The 11,399-nt window shown below is 45.8% G+C and overlaps 1 protein-coding gene across 1 annotated transcript in view; it reads right to left on the reverse strand.

The window, feature by feature from the left end:
* The window catches only part of runx1t1 (RUNX1 partner transcriptional co-repressor 1), a 26,586-nt gene extending 21,103 nt beyond the window's left edge, over positions 1-5,483 (reverse strand). Inside the window, 2 exon segments of the mRNA XM_056297911.1 lie at positions 2,165-2,406; positions 5,345-5,483. Of these exon segments, the coding sequence (XP_056153886.1) occupies positions 2,165-2,406; positions 5,345-5,459 (357 nt within the window). The 5' untranslated portion in view covers positions 5,460-5,483.
* Positions 5,484-11,399: the final 5,916 nt, after the last annotated feature.

Consider the following 11,399-nt stretch of genomic DNA (forward strand, 5'->3'; position numbering starts at 1 on the left):
CATGTGTATATGGTGGATATACTGCATCTGTATGGCTGGTATAAAAAGGAAGTGAGTATATCTGCAGGAGGTCTGAGGTGTTCATCAACCCGACAGAGGCTAACTCCCACCACTCTCCTGGGCTCAGGCTATGTCGAATTAGCATGCTGACAAGACAGTGCTGATGCTATTCCTAATTTCCAACGAAGTGCATTTCCAAGCAGCAGAGAGGAGGAAATGAGAGGGGGGGGGAGTCTACACAAAATGTGAGGATTGAGCTCAATAACAAGCACAAGCACAACCAAGGAGAATAGAAAATAAAACAACAACAACAAGAAAGACAGGGAACATTAAAAAAATTGCATTATTATCCCCCCCCCCCTCTCTCACTCTCTCTCACTCTCTCTCTCCATGTTATTTCCCAGACCTGAATTTTGTTACATTCAGGCTTACATCTGTTCGCCCAGATTGCATCGGGGCTGTTCTTGACAGCTAGTGAAGCCTCCTGAGCCTCCCTCTCTCCCCCTCACCAGCATACAACTAGCTAATTAATGGTGTCACTCTTTTCAATAAGGCAGAGAAGGACAGAGAGAGAGAGAGAGAGAGAGAAAGCAAGCGAGCGAGAGAGAAAGCAAACGAGCGAGAGAGAGCAAGAGAGAAAGCAAGCGAGCGAGCGAGTGAGAGAGAGAGAGAGCGAGGTATGGAAGCCAAAAGGACACAGGAGAGGCATATGCGGATGTAGACTGTGAGATAAATAAACACAGCGGAGCCAAAAGGAGGCTATGCTCTGTGTGGCTAATTAAAAGAATTCTTCCCACTATTTCCTCCGCCTCCCCCCCACCTTCTCGCTCAATCACTATTTCTGTATTCCCTCGCTCACTGAGCTCAAACAGCCTCAGATCACACGGACTCGCCATAAATCTTTATATTTCTCTGTGTTTTTCCCAAATTCTCCCGATGATATCAACTAATGTGTGAGCTTAGATACACACATCTGTATGTTCAGATGTGTTGAATGTTTGTTTTTTTTATATATGTATATATATGGACTTGAAATATCATTTGCATCTTAAAATGCAAAAATAAAGCGTCTTCTCTTACAAACAAGGAGCACTCAGTGGGTGGGAGTGTGATGGTGAAAATATTTAAAATACTCCTTACAAATACTGGAACAACCTGAGGTGTAGCTGGTACATCAGCAAAAGTGATAAAATCACGTGTTAATTAAAGAGATCACATTGTTAGTATAAAAAACATGGATAGGAAATATTATTATTATTGTCCTAAGTATTTTCCCTCAAGTCTGTACAGGATAATCAGAGGGTTTGGGTCAACTGTATTTTATATTTTCACTTATACTTGAATGTAATGAATACAATGCATCTCATGTAATTGCATGTGGATTGGATAGAGTTCTCCTGGTTTTGAAACCCTACGGAACATTTTTGGAGATAACAAAAAGTTACCAGGATTACTGAGCATGCATAAAGACAGTTTTGGAGATGGCTTGTCCAATCATGATAATTTTTTTTTTTTGGTGTACTATATTAATCCCTCTGTGGGGAAATTCCTCTCTGCATTTAACCCATCCTAGGTGTGTAGCTAGGAGCAGTGGGCAGCCACCGTGCAGCACCCGAGGACCAACTCCACTTCTTCTTGCCATGCCTTGGTCAAGGGCACAGACAGCAGTATTAACCCTAACATGCATGTCTTTTTGATGGTGGGGGAAACCGGAGCACCCGGACAAAACCCACCACAGACATGGGGAGAACATTCAAACTCCACACAGAGGACGACCTGGGATGACCCCCCCAAGGTTGGACAACCCTGGGGTTCGAACCCAGGACCTTCTTGCTGTGAGGCGACAGCGCTAACCACTGGGCCACTGTGCCACTGTGCCAACCAAATCCAAGACAGTTTTGGCAATCGCAGATAAAAATGTCCAGACAGTGCACTTTTCCGGAAGAGACAAGTTGCCTAATACTATCTGAACTGAGCTGTTGCAGTAAAAACCTGCAAATCAGATATGCAAGAAACCAGGGGGAAAAGAACAACCACAAATGATTCTAAAGCACTATTTAATCTGAGCAGGACTGCTAGCTTTTTTCAACTGGTGTTTGGGGTGAACCTCCACTGTGTGTGTCGATGCCACGCCACTGGTTGGCACCGCCGACCGATTACTCACCACTAATCCCAGCACTAGCGTGCGGACCCGTTCGCCGATTTCGGGCGAGATGTCGTTGCCAAACTGCTGTAGCGTGGTGAGGAAGCGTTTGAGTTTGCTGAGTTGCCGGGCGCCGCAGGCCGGTGGCAGCTGCTGATTGGCCAGTGATGAGGAGGAGGAGGAGCTAGGGCCATTGCTGTAGCCGTTGGGAGGAGAGGGAGCACCGTTGAGCGCCGTGGGGGAGTGGCTGCTGCCATTGGTTACTGGATGAGACAAGCAGAGGGATAAGATGTGTTAAGATGCTTAAGAGCAGTAACTTTTTTTTTTAAACTTTGTGTGAATATGCACTTGGTGTGGGGGCATTATAAGAATATTCACTGAAATGTTAATCCCGGTTTAAACACGCTGACATTTGAGTATATATATATATATATATATATATATCCCCATGCAGAAATCAGTGTTGCGCCGCATAAACGTCTTGTTACCCATGTGTTTCCCCATCGGTGGCTTGTTGTTTTGAGCTATTCACAAATCCCCTAACGTTTAACTTGAGCTTTCAGCTTCATTCAACTTCATTTATAACTACATTTTAAAAAGGTACTGAGCGGGCCTTGGGAAGAAACCCCCCCCCCCCCCCCCAACAGAAACAAACAGAGTCAAATCCATGGAGAGCAAATCACTGGTCTGGAGTGATCTACATCCATAGAAAACACAACCGGTTTGGAGTCCTTTTCTGATCAGCGCGGCTCCTTTGATGCTCTGTGGCCTCCGCCCGTAAAAAAAACATGTTTCCGCATTCAGAGACCCCCCCCCCCCACTCACGACCTCCCCCCACATCTCCATCCTAGCAGTCTAAACAAGAGGGGCCGGGGTTGGCCCCCTGTCGCGCCAGAGTGTGGCAGTAAAGGGTGAGGGGGGAGGGGGTGGGGGGGGCTGTGTACAAAAAGATACAAGGCAGCATAAAGCTTTCCCTCTAATGAGATTAGGTTTTGACTAGCGATCCACTCACTCCTTCTCTGGCCAGCGTCCAAACTGCCACTGTGAGGAAAGTAGAGAGAGCGCGAAAGAGAGAGAGAGAAAGAGAGAGAGAGAGAGAGGGACACACACCAGATACTCGGGCTACATCTGGTAACAATTACGTCGAAAGGGTGGAAATCAAAGCGCACTGCTTTGTTAAAACCTTTGGCATGCATAATGAGAGAGCGGGCCTCGCCCCCTCATCGCACGGAAGCAGCGACGTTAATTGCGGAGCCCCAACCATCCTCCATGTTTTCAAATACACGGAGAGAGAGAGAAAGAGAGAGAGAGAGAGAGAGAGAGAGAGAGAGAGAGAGAGAGAGAGAGAGAGAGAGAGAGAGAGAGAGAGAGAGGTGAAACGACTGAGGTAGAGAAAGCAAAATAGGACAAAATAATATTTCCATTGATGACGTAGGACTAGCTCCGCTGCAGCCTACTTGACTGCTGAGCACTTTGAACCGCAGGATCTTCGATCCCCGAATCTAGTGCTCTTCAGCCAAGTGGTTAAGTGTGCACTTCCAAGTGAATACTAGGGTGTAATTTGCTCGTCAGAGGAGGTGTGAACAACGTACGAAAGCCCTCAAGGTTTGTAAGCGTGGGTGTTGATGGCTTTGCTTGCAGGATTGGGTAGTTTAAAAGGGGCAATGCACCAATAGAAAATGTGGGGAGAGTGATACTGTGATGGACTGAGACACATGGTTTTCTGTTATAGTGACCAACGTTTTCACGGTTTATGGTATTATCACAGTTTTGTTCACACATCACACAACTGACAGTTTCCGCACACACCTTTAATATAAAATCAGATGAGTCTTAAGAAAACGGTGATACCGATGAAGTTTCTCCTGTTGGAACATTTTTTTCAGCCCTTTCAGGACGCAGACACAGGAAATACACATGCAGCAGGACAACAACAATCATGCAGTTGGTGTTTTTACTGGAGCACGTAACACGGAAAGCCTCATTTTACATATTGACAAGCTATTAGCAAGTCAGACAGGCAAACCATGACATTTTTCCCTATTACTGTGGTGAAATTTAATTTACCTTGCATTTGCTGTAAAGCGGCGGGTGGCGGTCACGCAGATGGCTCGTTAAGTTTGACGCGATGCCCCTGTTACATCAAAATCTGCAGTCTGTCCAACTATGTGACCCTGATGATACTGATTTGCCCCCCAGATGATAATCCTAATCTTACCGCACCAAAACCACATCTAAAATCAATCATCTTGGGGGCGTCTGGGTAGCGTAGCGGTCTATTCGTTGCCTACCAACACAGGGATCACCGGTGTTACCGCCAGCTCGGTCAAGCTTCCCACAGACACAATTGGCCGTGTCTGTGGGTGGGAAGCTGGATGTGGGTATGTGTCCTGGTCGCTGCACTAGCACCTCCTCTGGTCGGTCAGGGCGCCTGTTCAGGGGGGAGAGGGAACTGGGGGGAATAGCATGATCCTCCCATGTGCTACGTCCCCCTGGCGAAACGCCTCACTTTCAGGTGAAAAGAAGCGGCTGGCGACTCCACATGTATCAGAGGAGGCATGTGGTAGTCTGCAGCCCTTCCTGGATTGGCAGAGGAGGTGGAGCAGCGACTGGGATGGCTCTGAAGAGTGGAGTAATTAATTGGATGGGTACAATTGGGGAGAAAAAGGGAAATAAAAAAATCAATCATCTCGAACCTAATTCCTGATACCATTTCTGACTTAATGTCTAAATTTAACTATCTAGCTGCTGTATCCTGGCCGTTTTAAGGGTAGGGTCGTATAATCTGATGGGTCACAGATTTTGGTCGATTTTCGCTGCAACTCTCTTGCTGCATGTTCTGCACAAAGGGTGTTTGTCTTTGATTAATTTACCATCAGAGCTTTTAATGTAACCAAAATACAACTATACTTCGAACTTTGACGGCTTAGAGGGCCGACTCCAGGGCACATTCTCTGCAGCCAAGTACATATTCGATACAGCGCCTGCACAGTCATGTACTTGGTAGACTTGTGGCTGTATGGCTGACTTCGGTTTATGTTGGGTGGTGGGTAATTGTATTTTCAACGTAAAACATTTCACCCCATATGTGTGCATATTGCGACTGTGTATTACTCAGTATATTTGCTTGTCTTAGTGAGTGCATTTGTGGATATTTTCCTGTGGATGTGTATACCAGTAATACAGAGATGGGTTACTCACATGTGGTGGGGGTGTAGGAGCTGTTGCGCGGGGCTCCCTGCGTGCTAGGTGGGGGCGGCATGGTAGGGGGGGTCAACCTGGACTGTGTCTTGACGTCCGCAGGTGAGTCGGGCATGGTGGAGCGCTTCCCAGTGCGATCTGAAAGGTAGATAGGGGGAAAGTTAGAAACACTTATTATTAGACGAGTACATTGATACACGGCAGCACGGTGGCACAGTGGTTAGCGCGGTCGCCTCACAGCAAGAAGGTCCTGGGTTCGAGCCCCGGGGTAGTCCAACCTTGGGGGTTGTCCTCTGTGTGGAGTTTGCATGTTCTCCCCGTGTCTGTGTGGATTTCCTCCGGGTGCTCCGGTTTCCTCCCACAGTTCAAAGACATGTAGGCCAGGTGAATCGGCCATACTAAATTGTCCCTAGATATGAATGTGTGTGTGTGTGCCCTGTGTGATGGCCTGGCGGCCTGTCCAGGGTGTCTTCCTGCCTGCCACCCAATGACTGCTGGGATAGGCTCCAGCATCCCCGCGACCCTGAGAGCAGGATAAGCGGTTTGGGTCATGGATGGATGGATGAACATTAATACACATACAAGGGATTTATCCTCTGCATTAAACCTATCTGAACTGACGAGATCAAGGAGACTTCCTGTCACACACTAACATGGCATATTTCACGCCCATATACCCCATTTCTGCCTCCGATGAGGGAAAATGGCTGCGCGAGTTCGCGTTTACAGCTGCCTCACCCAGTGCCGGTGTCGGAAGATGGTGGCGTGAATTCACATTTGCGGTGGTCTCACCCAGTACTGTCCATGCAGTGTCTTTGTCCATGGCTGCATCTTAAGTTTTGTGTTCGTTTGATGGCTGGGAGAACGGGGCAGGCTAAGCTAAATGCTAGCCCATGCAGACTGGCAGATCCGATAACACCGAGGGGGGTCCGGCGGTGGCCTCATCTGGCATTGATTGGTGTTTTCGATGTCGTCGTGAGGAGTGCGGGGAGGTGTGTCGAGGGTGTCTGGCTGGAGGAGCTGGTGCTGGATCGGCTGGGAGAGCTTGGTCTGCTTCGTCCGGTGGGCCCCGGGGACCACGGCCCCTGCCTGGAGTTGTGCCCAAGGTGGAAATGCCAAGGGTGGTCTGACAGGACACGGAAGCGGGGCGGGCTAAGCTAACTGCTAGCCTATGCAGACTGGCAGTTGCGACAGTCATCCTGGCTGGCATTCGTTCCCTTGGACAGTGATTTTTTTTTTTTGTATGTGTTAGTTTGGGTATGAGTGTTGTAGTTTTTGGATGTGTTGCACTGCTGTGGGCTGGGGATATGGCATTTCATTTCATTTCATGTACGCAAGTGCATGAAGTGAAATGACAAAGTGTTCCGATTTCCTGATTGTGTACAACCACATAAACTTGTTTGCTGGGTCAAAGTGAAAACAGTGTGGAAAAATCAGTCACACGCTTTTGTGCTAATTCTTGGCTAATGCTAATTAATTGCTAATGAACTGCCCCTGACAAGCGCTTGACAGGCAGTTCTGCAAAAAAAAGAAAAGAAGATCACACTCATATTTTTGTGTGTCTTACCGCAGTGACACTGATGCATATGTTCACACTGTCAAATGAGAAATGAGAAATGAGAGAGGAGCACAAGCAAATGCACACACACACACACACACACACACACACACACACACACACACACACACACACCCCCCTAGAGAGGAGTGTAAATCTGCAGTGAGTACGGGTGCTCATTCCAGTACCATCTGTGCCATCCTACATGCCCGCTGTACAGACTGGCGACACAGCACTGCCTTCCTTGCTAACGACCGCGAGGCTCATTATACACAAGCGCGCACACACACACACACACACACACACACACACACACACACACACACACACACACATACACACACACATTCCTGTGTGCTATATTCACATCTGTTCGGGAAGGGGCCAAGGCAGACAACCAACCAATGAATAAACTAATTTGTGCTAGCAAACATACACAGCAAACATACACACAGTACATACACACAAAATACATACATGCAAATTCCAACACTTGTGCACATCCTTGCTCTTGCATAGTATTTTCGCTCTCTCGCTCTTTATACATACATACATACATACATACATACATACATACATACATACATACATACATACATACATACATACATACATACATACATATATATATATATATATATATGCTTGTACTGTCTCATAAAGAATTAACTTGAATCACTGGATTATATATATATAGTACCATCCACATTACATTTATACTCTAGTCAAGACGCTGCAAAGATAAAATGTTTATCACACAGCAGATGTTCTCTTTGCACGTGTGCCCATTTTGACCTGAGCCCTTTTGTTCTATGTCTCTGCCACACAGAAACAAGTCGTTATCGTAGTCCTGCGTTGGCCCACGGGCAAAACCCGCATTGTGTTTGATAATATGTGCAACTGCTCTCAGCAACAACAGTGAGCCGCCTATCACGGAGTCAACAGGCAGTTATCAACTGCTTCTGTGCCACGTTGAGAGACTGTGATTACACAAAGGGGAAGAGCAAGAGGAAGGTGAATGTGACAGTGAATGGGGAGAAAGAGACAGACGTGGAGAGAGAGAGAGAGAGAGAGACAATGAAAGAGGAAGAAAGGGAGGCGCTCAGTAGGGAAACAAGTGCTATCTGTGACATTGAGCACATATAGGAGTCGTTTTAGTCAATCCATGAACAGAGACACAGAGACATAAATAAAGGCAAATATACATATAAACGCTAGGTGAACATACACATACACACACGGTAAGGGTACAGAACACTTTCCAGAACAGAGTGGACACTTGTCACCTTCTCCTGGCAGGGTGCACAACAAGACCTTACTGTGTGTGTATGTGGTTGTTTGTGAGTAAGAATATGCAAGTGTGTTAGCCTCTCAGTGTGTGCGTTGTATTTGCGAAGCTGTGGCTGTGTTTGATTGTGGTTTTGAGCAGTTTTGTACATCTCTGAATGTTGCATCTGCACTTCTTCAATATACTGTATGTCTATATTTGCATTAATTAATATCACTGGTTGTGCGTGTATGTAGAGTACAAATATCTGTGGGTTTCGGCTCTCACGGCTCGACTTCCATCAATTCGAGCTTAGTGAGAACGAGAGAGAGGAAATGGTGAAGCAAGGGAGAGAGTGATAACCTAAGCCGGTTTGGCTGCTTCGCTGGGGCTGAGGTGCACTGTGACTAAGTATTTCAGTCATGCTAGCAAGGCTCTAGCAAGCAGGCGAGGGAGAGATGATGTCCCTTAAAAAGTAGTCAGGATGTGCTCTGTAAACCTCTTTCATCATCGAACTATTGCATCAACAGTTTTAGTCATTCTGCAGTGTCTACCCAGCAAGCACAGGGACTTGTATCTGACTAATTGAAACGGCTCAGATTGTGATAAGAGGAACTTGTGTATACCCTCCATTATAATGCAAGGCAACAAGCTACATAGGTACAATAACCACACATCTCAGTAGGTTTAGATGGTCCATTCACATCGGACACTGTCTGAGGAGACTGGGTAGCCTAACCCTAACCCGAAACTTAAACCACTACCTACCCTGTATGTCATTAATATCCACATATCAGGCCGAACCATCGTCGGGGAAAAGTGTCAGCACCGTGTAAAAAAGCTGGAGGAGTCCAACACTGGTTTAAAAGTGGAGTCTACTGAACGTCCGGTGCATGTGTGTGCAGACGTGGAAGGATAAATTGCATCCCATTATGGTTTGGCAAAACTGTCGCTATAGGATGGCATGGGGTGAGAATGCGCTGAATATACACGTGCAATAGGCACACTGCAAAGTACGCATGCAAGGCAAACTGGGCCCATCAGTCATGTTGGGCCCAAAGTCTTATTGCTTCAAGCATGATGCCGCCTGCATTCTTTTCCGGGTTGTTTAAATGGAAATGCCCACTCAGCCGTTAGCAAAAAGCAGTGACGCAGGTTAGCGTTGAGACCCCCCCCCCCCCAAACATAGCCCATCGACAGGTCACATGGGTTAAGCTTTTCAAAGGGTTTGGGAAATTAGCATTTTGATGCTAAAACTTAACGTACCTCGACCAAAATTTGAATTTTCGGATTGGATCCCCCCTTTAATGCAAAATCAAACCTAGCAAGGTCTGCTTTTTTATTACTATTCTCAAAGAAAAATATTGTAGCGCATTTGACAAATAATATAATTTAGTCTCTCTTAAGGACTAAATCATGTCCTAATTTCCCCATCTAAAACCCCGGTAATAATTACTCGAGTGACTCATTCTTTGCAGGGAAGCTCTGAATGTCAAGGTCCATACATGTCCACTGACATTATGTCATTCCTTTTTATTTAATATTGCAATGAATTATCAAAAAAAAAACAACTATTGCAATGTTGATTTTTTTTTCTGTATCATTCAACCCGAGTTTGGGCTGGGCTTGGGTTCAACTATTTTCAATGATACTGTTACACTTAGTCTATTATACACTTGTTAATGATCCACTCTGCAGCCATTACCAATGAATGTATTGTTAACGTTTATCTGAAAATAGGGTTTCACACAAGCAGAGGGAGAACGCCATAGTGAGATAATGAGAAACGTTAAGTGAGATAGGTGTGAGGGGAAGGATAGATGGATGAAAAGAGTGATGAGGAGGGAAGAGAAAACATGAATGGAGGTAGAAAAATAGACCAAATGAACAGATGAGGGTGGAGGAGGATGGTAGTGAAGCTCTCTCCATAGTCACACACACACACACACACATGCATACACACATGCATGCACATACACACACAAACATGCATGCACACACACACACATGCACACACACACAAACATGCACGCACGCACGCACACACACAAACATGCATGCAAACACACACACGCACACACACACACACACACACAAACATGCATGCACAGACACAAACACACACACTCAAACATGCATGTGCAGTCACACTCACATACACACGTATGCACACACACACACACACACACACACACACACACACACACACACACACTTTCCATGCTCTTAGAGCTGGCTAGAATTAGAGAGGTTTACCATTCTAATTTCATCACAGCAAAAGAGTCTGGGTCAGACTATTTATTTTATAAACTCGGGGTATTGCAGAATAACTAGTGGAAACATATAGTCTTACTTCTGACTGCCAGCTATCATATCCTGTGTGCCTGGCTATAATACGTCCTATGAAAATACAAAGTCGTTTAAAAAGACGGCCCAGTGACAGGACCTGAAGTAATTCATCATTTTCCAGTTTGTACACCAAGAAGTTACATGTATACGTCCAGCGAGCCCAAGTTAAATAAGAACGAAGTCACCGTATCACACATGGTTGTACTTATTCCGTTTCAGCTAAAGCTTGGACTCATTTTTTCCATAATTCTGTATATTGCCTTTCCTAATTGTGCGGTTGCATTTGGCCAAGTTTCCATGAGATACAGCTAGATAGTGAGATATCACATCAGACTCATTTGTTGTTACTGCTCTAACCATTATTGTGCGTTTGGATAAATCATCTTTGATGCTCGATAGGGAAGTGGGCTGCGTGTATCTCTCAGATCGAGGCAGCAGGCTTTGGAAATGTGATATTTTACACCAACAGTCTCCACAGTGCAAAACAAATATCCAGGTTATTTCAACCAGTAAGAGTTGTGCATGGTCCGGCAAACCCGGGGTGCCAGGAGCTCTCGAAGAGCAAGAAGGGGGAAAAAAATCGACAATTATTTACTGCAAAACTGTAAAATTTATATCTGAAGCAATGCGTCACGCCTGAGATTGTATAGTTTAGGAAGAAAAGAAAATGCCAAACTCTGGACTGGAGATGCATCTGAGCTCCCACAAGGCACTGCAGCCCAGCAGCATTATGAAAAGCTGTGTTTGGTTACTGGCTTGTAATTGGGGATTAACACCTGGGTCAGTGTTATGATTGGATGGTGTTTGCCGGGCGGAGATGAGAGAAACATAACCCCTGTATGCATGTGAAATTCATCTGCAGTCCCTAAGGTGCTGAAGAT

Source organism: Lampris incognitus, chromosome 18, assembly GCF_029633865.1.
Source record: "Lampris incognitus isolate fLamInc1 chromosome 18, fLamInc1.hap2, whole genome shotgun sequence".
Lineage (NCBI taxonomy): Eukaryota > Metazoa > Chordata > Actinopteri > Lampriformes > Lampridae > Lampris > Lampris incognitus.